Source organism: Apus apus, chromosome 5, assembly GCF_020740795.1.
Source record: "Apus apus isolate bApuApu2 chromosome 5, bApuApu2.pri.cur, whole genome shotgun sequence".
Taxonomy (NCBI): Eukaryota; Metazoa; Chordata; class Aves; order Apodiformes; family Apodidae; genus Apus; species Apus apus.
Genome location: NC_067286.1, coordinates 17,884,776 through 17,907,702, shown reverse-complemented (window position 1 = coordinate 17,907,702; position 22,927 = coordinate 17,884,776). Strand labels below are relative to the sequence as shown.

The window sequence follows — 22,927 nt, the reverse complement described above, 5'->3', positions numbered from 1 at the left end:
AGACAGTTTAACCTTGAAATGTGTTCAGTTTCATAGTAGCTGTGGCATGGGATTATGCTACTCCCCATGTTCACAGCCCTCATGAAAAACACGTGGCCCTGGGTTTGCATGCCTGCAAAGTGTGAATCGCCCCATATAACGCACAGTGACTTCATCACATATGCAACTGAGGACAGGATCCTAAGAGGTCTGTGACAAAGGATGGCTCTGCATATAGTAACTCTTGGGCTTGCAAATGTTGTGACTACAAAGGGTTTGTGAAGTAGATCCTTTGCACTGTTTTGGGGCCCCTTTTGAGCTGGAGGACTGAGGCATGACCTCTGTCAGTCCCCTTGGAGGAAAGCAGGATCTTATGTAGTGTACCATAGAGATCCTGTATTGTGTTCTCCACATATCAGGAACAAGATCCAAGATTAACAGATTGGTCAAAGATACAGACAAAGTGAAATTTTCTTGGCTTCTTATCTGCCACTCCTCTTCTTGTCCCTCAGAAGTTACATCCTCTGAGGCACTTATGAAACCTGGTATCTCTCCTTCAGACATCATAAAACTTCTTGATCATTACAGGCACCGGGAGAGGAAGAGATTAGGCCATTCTAAGCAGGGAGCATGCAGTGGATTCACCCATGGATCACAGAATCATAGAATCACCTCTAGGGATGATGATTCCACCACTTCGCTGGGCAGCCTGTTCCAGTGTCTCACCACTCTTTCAGTAAAGAAATTTTTCCTAATATCCAATCTCAGCCTTCCCTGGCACAACTTGAAGCCATTTCCTCTCGTCCATTTTGCTGGTTAAGTGGGAGAAGAGGCTCCACCCCACCTCACTACGACCTCCTTTCAGGTAGTTGTAGAGTGATAAGGTCTCCCCTCAGCCGTCTCTTCTCTAGACTAAGTGACCACAATTCCCTCAGCGGTTCCTCATAAGACTTGTGCTCCAGACCCTTCACCAGCTTCGTTGCCCTTCTCTGGACATGCTCCAGCACCTCAATGTCCTTCTTGTAGTGAGGAGGCAAAAAATGAACTGGCCTCACCAGCGGCCACAGGGGACAACCACTTCCCTAGTCCTGCTGGCCACACTGTTTTTGGCGCAGGCCTGGCTGCTGTTGTCTTTCTTGCCCACCTAATGGCGGATCCAGCGGTTGAAGTTGTCCTGCCAGCCCCTCCCGAGCAAGAGCAGCGGGGGTTTGCTCTGGTGGCTCGGACCGGTGATCGCGTCCCAGCGGCGGCACCTCCGCACGGCAGGTGGCGCCAGAGCCCCTCGCGGCCGCCTGTGGGGGCGCGGAAGCCGTCCCGGCGCCTGCGCGCTGCAGAGGCGGCGGCGGTAGCAGCGGCCTGAAGATCCCTGCGGGGAGATCGGGCGGCGGCCGTGGTAGTTGTGGTGCTTTGGTGTGTCGCTGGGCAGTTGTGATCGCGTGTCAAGATGCCTGCGGTGTCGAAGGGCGATGGGATGCGGGGCCTGGCGGTCTTCATCTCCGATATCCGGAACTGTGAGTGGCAGCTGAGGCGGAGGTTGGGGGTGGGTAGGGCTGGGGCCTGGGCTCAGGCCAGGCCGGCCGTTGCCATGGGCCGTTGTCCCTTGGGGTCGGAGCTTCTTTGCCTCAGTCTCCTCCCCAGTGGTCTCCTCTTTCCCCTACCCCCTGCGGCGCACTGCTTGGAGCGCTCCTGCCTCACGAAATGGCGACGCGCCCTGGGAGGGAGGCGGGGAGGCGGCGCGGCGGGAGGGCAGCCTGAGGGTTTTGGCTGTGGATTTGGGTTGGTTTGTGCGTTTTGGGTGGGTTGTTTGGGGTTTTTCCTTCTCCCCCCCCCCCTCCGCAATGGCGGAGGGGCTCTGGGTTTTGTGGTCACTGCCCCGTAGGAAGAGAGTGCCGAGGGGTCGATGCTGGCCGCCGCTGTCGTTGTTCATAGGGCGCTGCAGCGAAGCTGGCGTGCGTTTGGGGTGCGGGTGGGTTTGCTGCAATCCGGAGAGAGGCTTCTCTGGTCTCCTTCCAAATGTGTGGACGGCTTTCAATTCAAAACGTCACTGATGGAAAGCAGGCCTCGGTAAGGGTGAATGCATCAGGCCCTTTCGTGGGTATGCCTAGGCTTGGCTTACATTAGATTTAAAATTATGCTTTCACAGAAATCAGCTCCTAGGATCTGTGTAATTAAAAATGAGACGGAGAAGAGTGCGAGTAACTGTCCCCCTGAGGGAAGAGAGGGGAGTATGCCTGTGAGTGTGTGGGGCAGAGAGGAGTAGTATAAATCTGCTGCCATTTGGGGTGGTGGGAAAGATGTATGTCTGGGGGCACACTTAAGCCTTCCTTTTTGACAGGGAATTGCATGTGATAGCCATTTAATATTTATCGGAATTAGAGATCTAAGTGTATGATGTGGCAGGAATTGCCTGGGGAAGGGCTAAGGTCACTGATGTGATGAAACAGCTTTATTTTGTCCACCTGTGTGTCTCTGTAGATTACTGGAGGCTACTTTAGAAGTAACAGTGGTAAGGCTTAATCTCTAGCATGAGAAGCATATTTGAAGAATTCTTTATTGCAAATTATGATGATCTAACTAGGCTTGTATTGGGATAATCATGCTGGCTTGGAAAACTCTTCATATTTATGACTTCTAATACAAAAAACTGGGAAGAAAGTGATACTGCTAAAATGAGACTGTTTAAATGCAGTTTCCTAAAACTAAATTCAGGTGATTTGGACTTCTAGCCATGTAAACGGGCTTTGTGTATAAATTGAAGGTTGTTCATCTTACAGCAGAAGCTGCCCCACTGTTTTTTTTCAGAATAGAGATGCAAGGCCTTAGGTTTCTTCACACTTCACCCTTGGATGTATCGGCGGCAGCTCAAAATGTGTTATGTATCAGTTCAAGGTTAGAAGATTGATCTTGTGCTTTGCCTGGTTGGCCCAACTATTTACTGAAAGTTTTTCAGTGCCCTGGTGTTCCATGCAAGCTGCATGTTTAATGACCTGGTGTCATAGCATTTAAGACTTGCTCTTTTATTTACCCACTTTTTTTTTTTTTCTTTTTATAATTACTGTTTTCATTTATTTAGCTATAATAAGTATGATTTTATTCTTCAGTGTCGGTTACGTCTTGCAGTTGGTTAAAATATTTGTCCACTCCTGTTTTCAGAGAGTTCAGCGGAAGACAATACAAGAGACACATTCAAGCTCTTAGGTTCCTAACACATGTTTAGAGATGTGGAATAGCATGGTTTAAGGTAGTGGGATAGAACAAAGTAACTACTGATTTCCCCACAAGTTTGCCAATGCATAGTGCGTAGGTAGTGTGGGAGCTGATGGAGGAGCCATCTCTCTGTCCAGATTGAACAAGTCTTTCATGTTCTCAGTGTCTGCAAGAGTGACAAAGATGTAACTTGCTTGTGAAATAAATAAAATGTTAACACTTTTCACTGTTTAAACAAAAACTGGTATGTCTGAAATGCTTTGTCCCTGTCCAGGTAGCTATTTGGGAACTGTAACAGCTTTTTATCTTTATAATGAAGAAAGTAACTGCCTTGTCCCAATTAGCTGCAAGAGCAGATAGTTCCCAATAGCAGGTGATCTATGCAGCTTCTATATAGCTGTTCAGGGGCATTTGAATCTGTTTCCTTTAAGGGAGCTCCGTGTTGCCAGTGAAGCATGGGTGGTGTATGCGTATTCCCAACAATGCTTGAGAGCACTCTGTAGAGTGTGCTTTGCAGGCATTGGTATGGGCTTAAGTTCCATCTTTCCCTCTTCAGAGGGGGAAGCTAGATAATTGTGAAGAAGAAAAAATAACAGCTGTTTAGGTGAACAGAATCTTTTGACTTGTAAATCTAAGAAAATGTTCCTGTTCTGAGATAGGAGGGAAGCTAAACACCAGGTGCAGCTATTAACCTGTTTCTAGCCTTAAAATTGGACTAAATGGCTGGCATTTGCACTGATGTCCAAAATGCCTGCTGACATTCTTCATTTTGGTCTTAATTTTGGCTGTGTTGGACTCATTTCTCTCTCTGTAAAACTACCATGAGGGCATGACATTTTTAGTTTGCTTGCCTACAGCATTTCCAGATTATGAGTAATGTTCAAAAATAGTGTGTGTGTGGTTTTTTTTTTCTGAAAGATTTTGCACAAATAAGGAATATGCACCATAGATGTTGCTGAAAAATGAAAATGTAGTAGTTGTTTGGATGTGCAGCATGTGATTTCAAGGTAATAAAATAACAAACTTCAGGAATATACTTAAATAAATTTAGATTGTCCACTTTTGGAGCTGCTTAATCTTACAAATGCCCAAGAAATTAGACTTGATGTATGTACATCTGCAGCACTAAATAATACATCACCTCTCAGAAGTTTACATTACCAATTTGAGAGTGATGCTTGTCTTCCATAACTGTTTTTACCAGTCTTACATGCTTCGAAAAATTCTTACATTATAGTAATTTTCAGTGCTTACAACTCTAGTTGATTGTGAGGGAGCAAACAGCTCATGCTGCCAGTCTGTCTTTAACAGATAAAAGGTTAGTTGTCACTTGTATGTTGGTTAGGCATATTTTTGGTGCTTGTGTTATCAATAAAGCTTATTGATCTGTATGTTAAATGCTTCTATCATAGAATAATAGGATGGTAGGGGTCGGAAGGGACCTCTGGACATGATCTAGTCCAACCCCCCTGCTAAAGCAGGCTCATCTAGAGCAGGCTGCACAAGAGTGAGTTTTGAATGTCCCCAGAGAAGGAGAGTCCACAGCTTCTCTGGGCAACCTGTTCCAGTGTGCTTTCACCTTCAAAGTAAGGAAATTTTTCCTCATGTTCAGATGGAACTCACAGTGTTCCAGTTTGTGCCCATTGCCTGTTGTTGGGCACCAATGAAAAGATTCTGGCCCTATCTTCTTGACACCTGCCCTTTAGATACATATGAGCATTGATAAGATCCTTTCTCAGTCTTCTCCAGGAAAAACAGAGTCAGGTCTCTCAGCCTGGAGAGATGCTCCCTAATCATCCTCTTTCCAGGAGCTCCCTGTCTTTCTTGCACTAGGGAACCCAGAACTGAACACAGTACTCCCAATGTGGCCTAACTAGAGCAGAGTAGAGGGGCTTCAGAACCTCTCTTGATCTGCTGGCCACAGTCTTCTTAATGCACCCCAGCATACCAATGGCTTCTTGGGCACAAAGACACTTGGGTCACTCATGGTTAACTTGTTGTCCACCTGGACTCCCAGGTCCTTCTCTGCAGAGCTATGACACATAGGACTTTGGATGTAATTCTACATTACTTTAAAAAGTCTGCCTAAAACATGCTGATTTCTCAAAAGTCTGTCAAGCATTGCATTAAAAAAAAAAAAAAAAAAAAAGGATCAGCAGCAATTGCAATATATTTTAAGGGGCAGAAGTGCTTCTTAACACCTGGACTTTGCTCTAATATCAGTGAAACTGTAATATTGAGTGACTTTTCCAAAGTGAAGTGTTCTTTATTCATAGGAATATTAAGAGAATTATAAAAATCCAGTAGTATAAGAAAATTAATTATCCTGCAGTTCCTGATAGCTCTCTGGAATTTTGTTTCAGGGGAACTCCTGGTTGTAGGCTCTGGATTTTTCATATAGAAGTCCTAGTGCAGCTGGCAGGGGAAAAAAAAAAGTTTTTAAGAAAGTAACCCTTTCGTATGCCTGACAACTCACCAAATAGATGTATGGACTTTTCTAGAAACTTGCTCAATTGTATTGTTTTATAACATATATTAAATAGCACAGCAAATAGCTTTTTGGCTTATCTTTTGTAGACATCAGAGAAGAGACAAGAAAGGTATTGACTGAAAGTCGAAGTACTTGGTTAAGATAGCCCAGTTACTTAGCATCTAGTTAATGTGGCCCACTGAGAAAATAACAAGCTGTGATTATGCTGTAAAATGGATTGTGGTGGTTGTGGCACTGGAAAGCTCTGAATCCTGTGGTTTGGTTGAGTGCCATCCAGACTAAAGAGTTCAGGTCAGGAAGAGTCCGTATGGCTGCTTGGGTGAAGTGCCTCATGTACTAAAATTCAGCAAAATCTGCATGCGTTATAAGCATACAGACACCTGTAAGAAATAATTCTTCTTAAATAGTGTGTTACATCTTGTGTGCATGTACTGCAGAGCTGCTGAAGTGATTTGGCTTATGCAAGATGCTGCTTTATAAACTCCAGCTGTATTAGCTGACAGATACATCATCAGGAGCCTCTTCATTATTTTGAGAATAGCTTTATGCTTATCTAGTGATTAAGTACTTTTAAGCAGTTTGTCACACAACCTCATCTGTTGCAACAGTAGTATTATCTGCTATTCACCCTGAAAGCTAGGGAAACATGCATTTCTCTGTTTTTCTGGAGGTGGTACTGTAGAAATAGTTTCTATTAAAATATTAAGTGTACTGCTGGTAACCCCTGCCTTCGCTGTAAAATCAGGAAGCCATGTACTCTTCGGCTGATGAAATGAGCTTACACAGACAAAAGCTGCTTTAGACACAAGCTTGGAGGACAAAATAGTTCTTAACTTCCCTCACTACTTTAGATAATTGTCTTACCTTTTCAGTGTCACCTTAAATGTTGGAGAGAGGAAGGAAGGTTTCCTGTAGTTTGTCCTCCATATTTTTCTGTATATGTTCTGTTCAAAATACTGTTCATTTCTCCTTGGCCTGTGTATTTTTTTTCTAAATCCAACAGATACATTAAACAAAGGTCTATCTCTTCTCATAGACCTTAATGCATTAATTCCTCTTTGTACAGGATAGGAAGAGGTGTCCAGAGACTGAAGCCTCAAGAAGTCTGACTTCAGTAGCTTTGCTTCACTTCTCTATTTTGGTAATACGGTTTTTGATGTGTAGGCTAAAGCTAGTGCATTGCTCTGCCGAGGTGTGCATTCTTATTCGCATTGGCTGTAGCTTTAAAGTAGGACTTGAGTTAGATAGTTGATCACTTTTCTTTATTTGTATTCTTAGATTAGTTATCTCTGTGAAGAAATTTGAAGTTAAGACATCTTGATCTGCACTTTTACTTCTCTTGAAAGGCTATGGCCACTCATCTAATGTGGGCATGTTCTGGCCTGAAAAAGCCCTAAGAGTGTGCTGCTTAGAGCTATAATAAGCACTAAGTCTGGTATCACTTGCTACTATTTGCAGGAGAGTGGTTTAAGGAAAGCGCAGTTAGCATGAGATTAATCTGAGGAGGATGTGTAGAACAGAACAAGTGTTCTGCCCATGGCTTCTCTGTTTAAGCTTTCTTTAGGTCTTTTCATGGAGCTCTGAGGGGCTGGGTTTGTTTGGGTTTTATTTTACTTGTTTTTACCACCTGATGAATTTGCATATGTTTGGCTGGTAAAAGAGGAGAAGACGCAAATATGATAATAGGTGAGAGGCAGTAAAAAGCTAGAATCTTTCATGTGACATTCAACTTCTCCAATGGAGACACTGGAAAATATAAAATCTGCTGAATTTTAAACCCTTTGTATAAATGTACCCATCAGGATTGGTAAGATAAATTTAAGGACTATTGCAGACTAATACGTATCTGTATCAATTAGTGAGCTCATTCAGGATTTTTTTAAGGCCCCTGAAATAGTAGTTGGAAGTGATAGTTAACCAAGGAGACTTTGGATAAGCTTCAAACTGTTGTATTATTTGAACATGAACTAGAGTAGAAGAGTCCACAGTGCCTTGTACTAAAACAGTGCAAATACTGCCATACACTGTTGAAGAGAGTGTAACTGTACAGTGTGAAAATACTGTTCAAGGAAATTACTGTAAGTGCTGTTCAGACAAGGAAGGAAGAAGAGCTGCTTTATGTAGTAGCATAACCTTACACTTCTGGTTTTGCCTATCTTCTTTGCTTAAAGCTCCTTTGATAGGAGTGATATGACATTAAAGTACTAGAAAAGCTCTTTCACAAAGACGAGAATGGGTGCACTGATTACTTCTACATGAATGTTTTCCTATAAGTATTTGCACAATTTTTACTGTTAGTATTTGTTTTGATTTGAACCCCCTCTTTCAACCAGTTTCTTTCTCCGTCCTGCTTTCTCTGACAGCAGGGTTTAAGAATGCAGTGTAGCCTTAGTGTTATGCTGGCAAGTTGTTTTAGCAATAGGAAAGGCAAGTGGGTAGTTTCATTACTTTATACCAACTCAAGTGGGTTTGGATGGTGAATGTGGTGTACTTCCTCTCTAGCTGGTCATGTTTTCTGTTGTCGTCTTCCTACATTATCATTTGCAGTAAAGCTGATATGACTTACCCTTTTGGATAAGTGAATTTTGCCTTTGGCTGTTTCACTTACTAACTGACCTGTAGCAGTACAAGGTAATAGCAGGAATGTGTACACCAGTAGAGTAGTGTTGAAGAGCAGTCTGGACTTGCTGTCTTTTTAAGAAATGGAACCTGTAATCAAATTATAAAACTATATCAACATTTAGCTGAAGCTATTAGCAGTTTGACTGTGGTGTTTCTCCCACATAACTTGCCAATCTTCTTAGGTACTCCTCATGAAGAAGCTAATAAAAACATAACAAAACAGAAAAATTCTTATGTTTGGGCACTTGATAACTTGCAGCTCTGAAGGAAAGCATCTAACAACATCTTTTAAACTTGATAACCTATCTTTTGTGTAAGCACTGTGTTCTTCTCACATAGATGTTCCTAGCCACTACAGAGTCTGCTCTCCTAAACAGAAAACTGGAGTTGTCCTATCTTTGAGGCTTGTTCAATAATTGAATGTGAACAGAAAGGCATGTTCTGTTAGATACATGGTAGTGCCACAAATAGCAACCAACATTGCTACTTGCCTTCAAAAAGCATGACAGAATGCTGGCAAGCTTTTTCTTATGTTAACAGAGCCTTCCACCCAACATGGTTTGCAGTTTCTTCAAGCTAATAATGGCACATGTGTAATCACAAGATCATCAGATGGCCACGGGGAAAGGAAGTCTAAGGGGTAACATAGTGTAACAGTTCTGACCTGTGCATAAATTCAAAATGAACTATTGGGTGGGCTCAATTACATTAGTTGCTGGCCATAAGCAGATTTGAGCCAAATGAGTACTCAGAATATCTAAACTTTTTTGCTTTAAATGTGGTCAGTGCACCTGTCTCAAGAACTTGTCTCCAGAAGTCTACTTGTATAGAACAAGTGCTTCTCTGTTCCTTTGGAAAATAAAGGTGTAGACTTGATAAGAAATATGCTGGACTCTAAATGGTCTGTATGAAAGCTAAGAACTTGCAGCACTTTGTTTCATCAGTGCAGATGTGCTTTGTCCCTCAGACTTGGCTTATGCAGTCTACAGTTAGTACAGCAACAAGTTAATCCTGATGGAGCAGGTGAGCCACAAGCAGCCCACTGATTCTGACCTTAAAGCACTTACATAGTCTTACAACCTTGCTGCCAAGGAAGTATTAACAAATGATCTCTTCAAATTAACCAACTCAGCAACTCCCTTTCCTATAATTTCTGTTTTCTCATTCTCCTGCAGATGGTAATGCAAAACTCCAAACTGAGATATGGAGGTGGTATGCATGCAGTACTGAAGATCTGACTGTAGCCTGGATTACTAGGAGATTTAAGAATAGTAATTGACTCTCTGAAGAGCTGGATGACTTTTAATGTTCACTAGTCTATCTTTTTGTTAAACAAGATGGTAATTACAGATAATAGTGTACTGCAGACTAAATTCACCTTAATAATGAAGGCAGTAAGCAGCATAGTGCAGTCTGATGCCTGGCAAAGTGCCAAATATGAAGTAATCCCTCATAAGGACCTTGGACAATGTTGTGGCTCAGTATCTCTGCTCAGTTACTCATCTTGGAGAAGAGTATCAGCAGTCCTATACTAGGGCTATAAGGCTATAAACAGTATGTGTCTTTTCTGCAAAATAGCCAGCTACAACCTGGCTTGCAATCACCTATTGTAATAACTTGCTGTGGATATTTAATCATAGTCTTGCTAGGCTGGAAAAAGCCTGAATAAGGAAAAGTGAGAATGATGTGGCCTGAACTGGTGTGGAACATAACCTTGTGCTCTGGTTTAAATATTGTCCAGTTTGTAGACATGACATGAAATGACATGACCTTCATTAGGCTTCTCCAAGTTGAATAGCTTGGCTATAACTCATTTTGTTAGAATACAGCTCTTATAATTTCTTGAAAATGAAAGTTGTGTAGCAGCCTGTAAGTGAGGCAGAGCAATTGCCTGAGCAAGTTTTGAAATGCAAGATAGTTCTGCAACACAGCATTTATTCAGCTGTCATTAGTAGTGGTCTTACCTTTGCTTTTAACCATCCTTAAGTTTACTGAATTAATGGTAAAAATCAGGTAGAGAAGTAGAATTCCTTCAGTGAGTTTTAACGTGGCTGAGTAATGTGATGAAAATGTACCAGTTAATCAAACACATTTTCTTAGGCAGCCACTGGCCCCTTTCCCATGCTTAGTGGGACAGATCTAGCTAAAAACCGGTCCTTGTTTTTTGATACTTTGGTATTTTCTTTTTCCTTAGGCATGGAACAAATTGAAGCTACTTACCTCTGTGAGGTTTTGTTTTGCTTTGTCATCCTCTAGAACAAATAGTAAATTAATTTTGGATAAGGTTACCATGCAAACTCCATGCTGGAGTTCAGGAAATTTGTTTTTACATACTTCAGCCATGTTTTAACTTACAAGGTTATGTGATTGTCCTCAGTGACATTTAACACCCACTGTGTTAGTGCTGCTCTCTAAAACTGCAATTTCAAGCACACATGGACTGTAATCAGTAATAAGGAGACAAAGCTTAATCATTCAACTTGATTTCCAGTGTATGGAGTTAAATTTTTATCGCCAGCTAGTTGCTATGCTATTCATGTTTGATCAAGGTCTAGATGAGATTATATACTACTTTCAAAGTAGAATACTCTGAAGGAATTAAAAAGACTTTTGTTCATATGCTGTTCAAGTTTTTTACTTAGAATAAGCCTTCAGATGGGAATGTGGTGTTTATTATAGTTCTTCCTGTCAACTCACTGCCTCAGTTGTGTGCACAGGGAATAGGATTTTGATTTTTGTGTTGCTGAAGCAGCAGTCCATTTCTCCCAAAGATGCTGACTTCACAAATTCCTGAAGTATTTTAGTCAGGCTTCCCTTAATGCTCTGTTTCTTGCTTTGGGCACAAAGACCCCAGTTTCTAGCAGTAACTGATAATCTGCGAGCATAATGGATACATAATGCTACTTGAAAGGTATGCCAAGGCAATTAAAAAAAGAAAAATACAGCCTTGATTTCATCCTCCTCTCATTTTTAACATCAATGATTATTGCCATGCTTGTTGAGTTTAGAGAAACAATTGCTAATAACTCAAATATTCCAGTGCACTTTCCTTTCAAACAAAATGTAAAGATGCAGAGCCGTGTAACTAAATATCCTGCCAAGGTCAATGTTTAATGTAAATGAAATACAAAATCTCCAGACTCAGTGATAATGTTTTTAATGAGATGTGCTCCTCACTTGTTAAGACAGAAACAAATTACTACTTTTAGAAATTAGAATTTTCATCGGGATCAGATGGATTGCTGAAAATAAGGGAAGTCTTTTCAAGTCTTTGAAATAGGAGTGCTAACATGATAGCTTTGTAAAATTGGAGTGTTTATGTAAATAAACACATGCACCCTTTTGGCACGTTACTTTGGCCTTCTGTTTGTAGAGTATGGTCCCAGTATCAAAAGACTTGCTTCAGTCTAGTAGTAAATTTGTAATGCTGGCAAGTATCTTAGACAAGAACACCGGAGTATGCCGTGTACACTAGATGAGTAATCTAATCCAGTTATGACAAACATAAAATCTATTGTAGAAGAAACTTCAAACCATAGATGCTATGAGTTGCTGCTTTGCTGCTTGTTTATATAATAAATAGCTGGTTTTAAAGCACTAACACTTACTTTCACAGAATCACAGAATGTTAGGGGTGGAAGGGACCTCTGGAGGTAATTGATTCCAACCATCCTGCCAGAGCAGGACCACGACAGAATCTAGGGCAGTAAGGAATTTTTTTTCCTCATGCTCAGGTGGAACTTCCTGTGTTCTAGTTTTCATCCGTTGCCCCTCATGCATCACAGGGCATGACTGAAAAGAGATTGGCCCTTCCTACTTGACAGCTGCCCTTCAGATACTTATATACAGTCTTCTCAAGACTAAACAGCCCCAGATCTCTCAGCCTTTCCTCATAAGGCAGGTGTTTCAGTCCCTTAACCATCCCCATAGCCCTTTCTTGGACTCTCTCAAGTAAATCCCTGTCCCTCTTGAATTGGGGAGCCCAGAACTGCACACCATACTCCAGATGTGGTCTCACTAGAGCAGAGTAGAGGGTGAGGATAACCTCCCTTGACCTGCTGGACCCACTCTTCTTAATGCACCCCAGGATACCATTTGCCTTCTTGGCCACAAGGGCACGTTGCTGTCCCGTGGATAATTTGTCCACCAGTACTGCAGGGTCTTCCTCCACGAAGTTGCTTTCTAGCAGGTCAGCTCCTAGTCTGTACTGGTGCATGTTGTTATTCCTTCCTAGGTGCAGGACTCTACACTTAGTCTTGTTGAGCCTCATTAGGTTCCTCTTTGGTCACCTCTCTAGTCTGTCCAAATCTTGCTGAATGGCTGCACAACCTTCAGGTGAATCAGCCAACCCTCCCAGTTTTGTATCATCAGCAACTTTTCAAGAGTGACAGAGCACTGGAACAGGCTGCCCAGAGAGGCTGTGGAGTCTCCTTCGCTGGAGACATTCCAAACCCACCTGGACAAGTTCCTGTGTGATGTATTCTAGGTGACCCTGCTCTGGCAGGGGGGTTGGTCTAGATGATCTTTCAAGGTCCGTTCCATCCCCTAGGGTTCTGTGATTCTGAGGATGCACTCAGTCCCCGCATCCAAGACATGTGATGAAGATGTGAAGATGCTGGACCCAGCACTGATCCCTGGGTAACTCCCACTAATTACAGGTCTCCAGCTGGACTCTGTACCATTGGGCTCTGTTGTTCAGCCAGTTCTCAATCCGTCTCACTGTCCATCCTTGTAGCCCATACTTCCTGAGCTTGCTCATGAGGATGTTACAGGAGACAATGTCAGAAGCCTTGCTAAGGTTAAGGTAGATGACATCCACTGATCTCCCTGCATCTACGCATTCAGTCACATCATAGAAGGCTATCAGATTAGTTAAGCATGATTTCCCCTTGGTAAATCCATGCTGGCTACTTCTGATAACCTTCTTATCTTCCATGTCCTTAGAGATGACCTCCAGAATAAGCTGCTCCATCATTTTTCCAGTTGTAGAGGTAAGGCTGACTGGTTTGTAGTTTCCTGGACCTTCCTTCTTGCCCTTTTTGAAGACTGGAGGGACATTGGCTTTCCTCCAGTCCTCAGGCACCTCTCCTGTTTTCTGTGAACTTTCAAAAATGTTGGAGATTGGTAGTGCAACAACATCAGCCAGCTCTCTCAAAGTTTGTGGGTGCATCCCATTGGGGCCCATGGATTTATGCATGTTCAGTTTACCCAACTGATCTCTAAGCCGATCCTCATTGACCAGTGGAAAGCCTTCCTCTAGGCTTACTGTCTTACATCCAGGGTCTGGGATTCATGAGGGCTAGTCTTAGGAGTAAAGACTGAGGCAAAGAAGGTATTCAGTAACTCTGTTTTCTTTGCATCTGCTGTTACCAGGGCTCCCACCTCATTCAACAGTGGGCCCACATTTTCCCTGTTCTTCCATTGATGTGTTTGAAGAAGACCTTCTTGTTCTCTTTTACTTCCTTTGCCAGATTTAGTTCTAAGAGGGTTTGGCCTTCCTTGTTACCTTCCTATATACCCTGACAATATTCCTCTAGTTTTTCCAAGTGACGAGTCCCTTCTTCCACAAACTGAACTTCTTTCTTTCACATGATTTTTTTCAGTAGTTCCTTCCTCATCCATGCACATCTCCTTCCTCTTCTACCTGATTTTTTTACTCAAAGGAATGCACATATCTTGAGCTTGGAGGAAGTGACATTTGAATATTAACCAGCTCTCTTGGGCCCCCCTATCTTCTAGAATCTTAACCCACGGGATTCCTGCAAGTAGATCTTTGAAGACTAGAAAGTGAGCCCTCCGGAAGTCCAGGGTTGCAATCCTGCTTATTGCCCTGCTTCTTCCTGTTAAAATACTAAGCTGTACCATTTCATGATTACTGTTGCCAAGACTGTCCCCAACCTTAACGTCTGCAATTGGACCTTCTTTATTTGTTAATACAAGGTCCAGCAGTGCACATCTCCTCCTTTGCTCTTCCTCTGCCTGCACCAGGAAGTTATCACTGATGCACTGCAAGAGTCTTCTGGCTGAGTATGCCTAGCTGTGTGGGCTTTCCAGCAAATATCAGGGTGATTGAAGTCACCCATGAGCACTCAGGCACGTGATCTAGAGGCTACTTCCAGCTGACTGTAGAAGGCCTCATTGACCTCTTCTTACTGGTTGTTTGGCAGATTAATAAGAAAAGACTCATAACATGTTGCATGATACATTACTGAAAACTGGTTAAACTTTGTGATGTCCACAGGTGCATCTTATAAACTGAGTACACTGTGATCTCTAGCCTTGTCATTGTAGAAGTTAATTGGTGTTTCTAGGTCAAATCGAGACAGTGAATACTCTTTTTCTTTATCTGAAAACCAAGATGTGTACAGATAGCAACTACAACTTACATTTCAGAACAGGTATCATGAATTCTTGAGCTCTGAAAATGCATAGTTGAAAAGCAGTAAGTAGATAAGCAGGTACAAGTAGTTTTTCAGGGTTAGTTATGAGGGAAGTAGAATATTTTTGCCATGTGGAGTGCCTGCCAAGGCACACTGCACTTCACTGTTTTGAGCATTGCTGCTTGGAAAACAGTCCTGTAGAATGGAAAAATACCATTTTAGCAAATCTGTAGGTATTTTGTTAACATGACAAGGCAAACTGAAGTAGTTGTTTCTATTTTGGGCCTAAATTGTTTCTGTTTGTGCAGTGTCCTGTTCTTACTATGTGTCTTTACTCTTGTGGCCATTATTATAGGCATATTAATATAAACCAGTTTTCTGTGTCTTATGCAAGAGCTGGTTTGGGAAGTGCATAACTTCAGTTTCTTTTTTTGTGTCTAAATCAAGAAATCACAATCTGAATTATTTTGTACTTGACATAGGATTCCCTTATACTTGCTAATAACCTATCTTGAGGCACATATTTCCTTGAGTTACTTCATCACCTTTCATCTGGCCTGCTGTCAGGTCATCTTTGGAATGGTAAAAGGATGATTCACAGTCATTGGGTGGCACAGGAGGTTTGAATATGCAAATGTAGTAGGACATTTTAGTGTTGTGATTTGTTGCTTTCCATTTGTGGAAGAAATGGGTGAGATTGGAGGTGCACACAATGCCGGTCTCTTCTGGCTTTGCCACATACTCTCATTGCACTGACACAGCTGTAGTCATGATCAAAGTGTTGTGGGGGGAAAAGTGGTGTGTGAAAGCAGGGTATTTGATCACGGTTCTCAGAAGGTTGGACCATTTTCAAACAGGGCCAGGAAACTTCTGTTCATAACCTTGTAGTCTTGTACTCTTCATATTAGATATATGGTGAAGAGTAAAGAAGGCTGCCTTTTCTGCTGCTAGTTGATGTTTTGGAAACTGGAAGTTTGAATAGGTACAGGTCTGAATTTCCAGCATAACTAGATGGCTAGTTCTGCATTTCTGAAATAGACTGAATTTGCTTTCATCAAACTTCAAGCAACTGAATATCATACGTGAGTTGGATATTTTACCCCACCACATTCACTGACATAGGAGGTCATCTCCATCAACATCTCCATCAACAAAGCCTAAAATGCTGAAGGATAATAAGCTGCTTTGGTTTGGGCAATGCAAGTGTTACTTGAATAAGCTTGCATTATCAGAATTTAAACTGCAGGGTTTTTTTAATGAATATCTAATTTGAATTGGCACTAGAAATCCTGGTGCTTACTCTTAGATTAAAAAGTTGATATGAAGTATAAACTGCTGAAAAGCCTAAGGTGGTAAAGTTATGTAATAAAATGTGACTTTTAAATATTTCTGCTTTTTCAAGTGACTTTCAAAGGGCATGTTGAAAGTATGAACTTATGCATGTGTCCTATCTGTCTGAGGTCTCTTGAGTCTTTGGGCTACTTTTAAGCTTACTGCTTTGCACTGTCTATTAAGAATGTTTTTGAAGCTGTTGAACTGATTGACAAATTGGCTTGTCCCTAAGGTGAGAATACAGCATAAGCTGTTTGTTTACAAGAATGTGTTTAGGAGACTCTTCTTCAGGAGCACTGTCAACCTGGTAATCAAATTCAAAGTAAAATTCAGTTTTCTCTTTGTCAGTTTAAAGAACAGAGAAATGAAAGCATTTGTGAAAGTCAGTAATAAAGACATCTCAGATTAACTGTGACTTGATACTATGTGCAAAGTGTCTTGAAATAGGGAGGTCCTTTTAGCTTCACAAATTCCCTTGCAAAGCAATTCTTAAATCAATCTGTTATGTTTCCCTTTGTCGTGTCCTAATACTGGAAAGGGAGAGTAATATTTCTTCCTAATGTTTATAATTCATGCAGCATGGTTGGGTGGAAGGAAGCTTAGGGTGGCAGAGGACTGTCTGAAGCACTGTATACTAATATGTGTTCTTTTGATTTCAGGCAAAAGTAAAGAAGCAGAGATAAAGAGGATAAATAAAGAATTAGCCAACATTCGATCAAAATTTAAAGGTAAGTGACTCGATCATACTGAAACTGTCTTATGAGGAAAAAAACCCATATATTCTTCAGTGGGTTTTTGTTTTATTTCGACATGTTCAGACTTCTTTATAAACTGCTGATTCAAGCAAAATGCTCAAGCAGGCTGTTGGAGTAACTACTGAAAGTATTCTCTTATCTACATAACTTCCTGACAGTCCTGTGATTATTAGCCATAACAGAAGAAAAATCCCTCCTGTATTAAAGAGCTGAGCTACTCTTCACAAACTTCTTTCTGATGCTTTGCCTCCTAACCATGTGACTACTCAGCCTTGTTTCTTCCAGAAGGCCATGAACTAGTTAGAAGAAAGATGGGTAGATGTAATAATTTCCAGTAAAACAGAATCTATTTAAACTTCTCTGCCCTTCCCCCTGTTTCCCCTGCACCCTGCCTCCCTGACCCCTTCAGGATAGTAATGGGTTAGGCTGTCTTCTAGCAGAATTAAGATAAGAATGTGTAGTTGATGAAGCCATGCATATTGACCACTCCCAGAAACAACATCCATACAAATTATTCATAGGAAACAAAGAATATTACAGTGAGTATTTCCATCCTCATGCATTCCAAGAGACAATTCGCTTTAAAAAAACATGGAAAACAAGTTGTGTGTATGGCTTGAAATTATAAAGATTCTGAGGGGTAGTTGGGATGCTTTTGAATGGTTTTCTACCAGTAGTGGCTGTAGCAAACATTCTGTTTAAATAGATACGGGGCTGTGTGTGTAGCTAGATAAGGTGTTGTAGTGTGGAGATCATGTATGTGGCTTCAGAATTTGCAGTATTCGGATTAAACCTGTTTACCATAACTATCTCCTGAGTTTGACTAGTGTATCTATTTGGAATACTCAGTGCATTAGGATTTCTTGCTTCTTTTTATGTAGTGTGACTCTTTGCAGGCCTTCATAAGCCTTTAAAACTTGTCAACAATAGCTTGGAAGGGAAAAGTTGACCACAGTGCAGGACACTCAAGAAAAGTGAAGTTCCTCTAAATTAGAAGCTGTTGCATGCCCCTGTGGTAACATTTTTCTCTTTGAAATTTCAGCATATTTTATGCAGATTGGTAACTTCACTGATACAGTAACTAAGGAAATTTTAATGGCTATTTTTATAGAGTGAATAGAAAGAGGAACTTTAATTTAGTCACCTCCCCATGCTGTCACATTGTTTTTCAATTCCTTTTCATTGCAGAGCTTCAATCTATCACTGATGTTGGTCTGATTTTTGTCAGGAGTGTAGGAAGTTTTGCATACTCCATTGTACAAACTGTTCTCCCACCACCCAATCCAATGTGTCCATTTTCCAGCCACAGTAATTGCTTGTGTCCGTTTTCCAGACAGTGATCAGCAGATACCGCCTTCATATACTTAATGACACATGGATACTGAGCAACTAGCATGTAGAGAAACCTGCATACACTAGAAACCTGCATGCAGAAGTAACAGTCATTTTTCTTAGTTCCAGCTGTATGATCAAAGTGAATTGTCTTATTGCCTAGTAAAATTAAGCATAAATTTCTAACTTTTAAATAAAGCAGTTCAGTCTCCAAACAAGATCTAGACTAGATCTAGACACTAGTGTGTCTTTCAGATAGAGAGACAGTTTAATTAAAAACTGTTGAAGAATTGTCTGTACACTTAAGAAGCTAGTTGAAGTTTCATGTTACTGTATTGCTCAACTGATTTCAGTAAGTTGATTAATCTCGAAGATACAGCAACAAATACTGCTTGTTTTCTCTTGCTCTGTGTTTGCAAAACTGTTTGCTGTTGGATGGCGCATTATGGGTTACCAGCTATTGCTGAAATTATTTACAGCACCTAAATCAACTTTTCACTAATGAAACTGGAAACTTACATCAGACTAAGTCTTCAGTTTGTGGTGAAGGTCTGAGAACTTCAACAGGTATAGAAAATTAAAGTTATTGAAGCTTTGTAGAGCCTTGCTGCCTGCTCTGTGTTCCAGTGTCCTTGAAATATGAAGGAGGTTTTGTCAGACCTGCTCACTTCCCTGTTGGAATTAAACATGCTGTTGTAAAGGAATGCAATAAAAAATTGCAGAAAAATTCATAATGGTTAGGGCTGTTTTAAGTACTAACTTGCAGGGATATTGTCCAGTTCTTACTGTTTGGCTATAGTCAAATTCTATTAAGTAGTCTTCTTTAGATAAGAACATTTAGTATATCTCACTTGCTGCTTGCTAGACCAACTTCTTATGTTTGCACCTGATGTGAAAAGCTTTAATCTACAAGCTGAAATGGGGGAGCTAGATTCAAACCTATTCCATATGAAAGCTAAACATTCTAGAAAAAAGTATAAATGATGGCTTAACATGCTTTGAGTAAAACAAGTTAAACTCCATTTGGGTCTATGAACCTCATGAGGTTCAAACAAGGCCAAGTGCAGTGTCCTGCACCTGGGCCAGGGCAACCAGAGATACCTATACAGGCTGGGGGAAGATATACTAGAGAGCAGCCCTGTGGAAAAAGACCTCAGGATACTAGTGGATGAAAAGCTGGACATGAGCCACCAATGTGCCATTGCTGCCCAGAAGGTCGACCACATCCTGGGGTGCATCAAAAGAAGTATGGCCAGCAGATCCAGAGAGGTGATTCTGCCCCTGGTGAGACCTCACCTGGAGTGCTGCATCCAGCTCTGGAACCCCCAGCACAAGAAAGATGTGGACCTGTTGGAGCATGTCCAGAGGAGGGCAATGAAAATTATCAGTGGGCTGGAGCATCTCTCTTACAAAGGCAGTCTCGGGAAGTTGGGGCTGTTCAGCTGGAAGAAGAGAAGACTCCGGGAAGACCTTCCAATACGTGAAAGGAGCCTATAAGAAGGCTGGGAAAGACCTCTTCACGAGGGCATGTAACAATAGGAGAAGCAGTAATGGTTTCAAACTTGAGAAGGTTAGTTTTAGGTTGGACATTAGGAAAAAGTTCTTTAATATGAGGGTGGTGGATCATTAAAAGAGGTTGCCTAGAGAGGTCATGGGGGCCCCATCCCTAGAGGCATTTAAGGTCAAGCTTAATGGGGCTCTGAGCGATCTGTTCCAGTGTGAGATGTCCCTGCTTATTGTAGGGGGGTTGGACTAAATGATGCTTAGAGATCCCTTCCAACCCAAGATTCTATCCATACCCACTAACCTACTTAATTTTTTAAACTTGTGAGTGTGAGAGAAGTGAATCTGTTAATTGTTTTGGTACCGTAGCAATCAGTGCAGCCTTTAAAATTAATGCTAACAATAATTATGCTTTCTGAGTGCACTTACTCAAAGTTCAATAAATCCTGTATAGAATCACAGAATGAACACTGGCATGCAATTCAGTATTTTGTCCACATCAGTCTTCCTGGGTCTTGCCAGATGAAGAGTCTACAAACCATATTCAGAATGTTGCTAAGATCACCATAAATGGCACAACTCAGAAAAAACTGAGTTTGGGCTACTTGCTTCATAACTACTTGAGGCCTTGAGATCGTGAGGAGGCAATAATTGTGTTCTTTCTGCTGCAAAAGTTCTATGCAGGCTTTGTGCTGCGTGGTTCTTCCTTGCGGAAGGGCTGTATAAAAAGGAGAGACCTGCATTTTATTCTTGCTTTAAGTGGGTATCATTTCGGTTTAACTCAGTTTCTTTTTATGCAGCTCTAACTTTTAAAAATGTTTTAAAATAATTTAAATTTAGACAGATGGGTGACCGTGACCTTAAGATTAAGTCCCTTGCTAAATAATTATGGGGAGTACTGGGTTAATTACCTGGCCAAAGACCCAGCTGTTGAACTGGCTGCATTGCTGTAACCAGATTAAAAGTCTGACCTTTACAGAGGTACATTCTTGCTTGAGGCTAGCATATGAAACTGGTTACTTTATGCTCCTCAGGATACTTCGTTGCATTATCTAGACACCTCCATTGCATGTAATCTGCAAGATAGCTTCTATAACAGTGTAAGAATCTAAGTATTTCTACTTTTGTTCTATCATGCAAGTAGCTGGCAAGCCTGTCTTGCAGATTGTTTGGATAACCTGCTGGTGGGTACCCTTGTATTTAACAGGCTTGGATGGGACTACACATCTCTAGAAAAGCCATACTTTTCTTGAATTGGTGGAATGTATGCCATAGCTTTGGTTTCTGATCTGGCTTCTGTGCTACAAGTTTAAAAGAAATCTAGAAACTCTGTACTTAAGATGACTTTGTCTCCTGTTTCAGCAGGAGGAGGCTCTACTGCTGAGGTCAGTGTGTCCTTGATGGTTTCTTCAAGTGCTTCTGTGTTAACCAAGATAAGGTGCATGTAGTAGAGAGAAACTACACTAGGGTCATAAAGCAGAAGTTGTAGGAGTTAAATGTATAACAGAAGGAATGGTATTTCTCCACTTCAGATGTTCAGGCTGTGAGCTGATCTTGCTCCCATGGTTGAGCCAATCTAGAATTCTGGCTGTCAGAGTAGTAATTGCCTTGTAAATGAGTGAAAAAAATACCCGGCTTATTAATTTTTTTCATGATTTTCATAGAGTAGATTTTGTGTGCTAACGAAACTGCCCCCAAATATATATAAGCTGTTTCTACAGTCAAAGGAACATTATTCTCTGCTTGATTCAGGTTTGTTCTTTTTTTCCAGATCTGGCATTAGATTTTAGTTTTGTTCTGATTGCTTAATAGAGTTTGTGTTACAAGAGTGGCTGGTGGATTTCAGATATGGTCGTATATTTTAGTTTTGGCTTGTGCAGAGGTGCCCCAATGTCAGTTGGTAATCTCAGCTTCGTGTTGTTTTTTTTTTTTCTTCCCTTCAGCTCTCTTGCTTTCCCAGTTTCATGCAATTCTTCTCTGTTGTCCCAAACTGCACAATAACACTTCACAGGAAGTTCAAGATAAGCCTTTAAGTACCTGATTTAAACAAAAGCTGTGTAACAGTGAATTGGTTTCCTGGCAGGCTCTGAAAGCATAAGCTTTTGATGGGTCTGGTTAATCACACTGTCTTCTGATCATCTAAGAGATGTATGAAGGAAATCAGACAGTAAAATAATAGTGTTTTTTCTGACAAAGTGAACTGTTTTAAGTAAAACCAGGCTTCAAGTATTGCCTGAGTTGTAGGGCTGCTCTAGTAATGCTCTGTTCTGGTAGTCGTGACTAAATACTAGCATATGGATTTACACAAGTTGTCTGCCACAAATATTCATCCTTTCTTTTAAATGACTTGGACTGCCTCTCTTATGGAAAGACAAATTTGTCTCCATGTCTAGTTACGTTCATAAAATACAACTTCATTTTTCTTATCCTCTAAGCCAGTAGTAGGCTTCTGATAGAGAATAACACTGGATTGCTGTTAACTGCATGAACACAGGTCAGTGTTCATCTAGGAAGGAAGCACACTGAATGCACTGGAAATACTTACAAATGTTGTCCATCCTGTTTTGCATAAGCCATTGCTGCAGTTTTAAAAGCTGAGATTGTCTTCTCTTGGTGGCAGCAATCAAACATCTGGATGCTAGTGAGACTAAATTTGTAATGCTCCCTTACCTTCTACCCGCCAGGGAACATCCTGCAAGACAAAACTGTCCTTTTGCCCCTTTTGGCTGGTAGTAGGTTCTAACCACACCAGGCTGGTTTTTAAGTATATTGAATTAGATTAAAAAGCAGTTGCTGGTTTTAAGCTGTGGTCCAAGTTAGAGACAAAGGTGCTGTCCGAGAACTGAAGTCTCATAATATATTTGTGCCTTACTACTTCCTTTGTGGAAAGCTGCATGCCAGATCTATGAGCAATGAAAACCAAAACTTCCCTGTTGAAATATTAGAGGTGATACACAGAAATGTGAAAGTAGTAATCATTTCCTAATAACAGTAGTATTTGCTGTTCAGCTGTTAATAGTTTATTAGAAAAACTACTACTGAACTTTCCAGGGAGAGCAGTTAGCCTTTGCAATGCCTACTGTGCTCAAAACGTGCTGACGTGTGCTCTGAATCCTTCCTGTTTCTGCTGACTTGATTTGTAGTACTTGCAAATGTTCCCATCAGCATTTTAAAACGAGCTGAGTTAAATTATTCTATATTGCAATAAAGATAACGGAATGTGTTAAATTTCCTTCTCTTGTTTGGATGCTTGTTTGAGGCTTGGAGAAGCTGTATTACTTTAGCATATGCTTAAGCAATGAGACTTAGTAGTAATTTTTAAAATA

The 22,927-nt window shown here is 41.1% G+C and overlaps 1 protein-coding gene across 4 annotated transcripts in view; it reads left to right on the top strand.

The window, feature by feature from the left end:
- Positions 1-1,305: 1,305 nt before the first annotated feature.
- Positions 1,306-22,927, top strand: part of AP2A2 (adaptor related protein complex 2 subunit alpha 2) — a 52,312-nt gene continuing 30,690 nt past the window's right edge. For all 4 annotated transcript variants that reach the window (XM_051622320.1, XM_051622318.1, XM_051622319.1 and 1 more), the window contains exons 1-2: positions 1,306-1,490; positions 16,671-16,739. In XM_051622320.1, the coding sequence (XP_051478280.1) occupies positions 1,424-1,490; positions 16,671-16,739 (136 nt within the window). In that variant the 5' untranslated portion in view covers positions 1,306-1,423. The remainder of the gene's footprint in view (positions 1,491-16,670; positions 16,740-22,927) is intronic.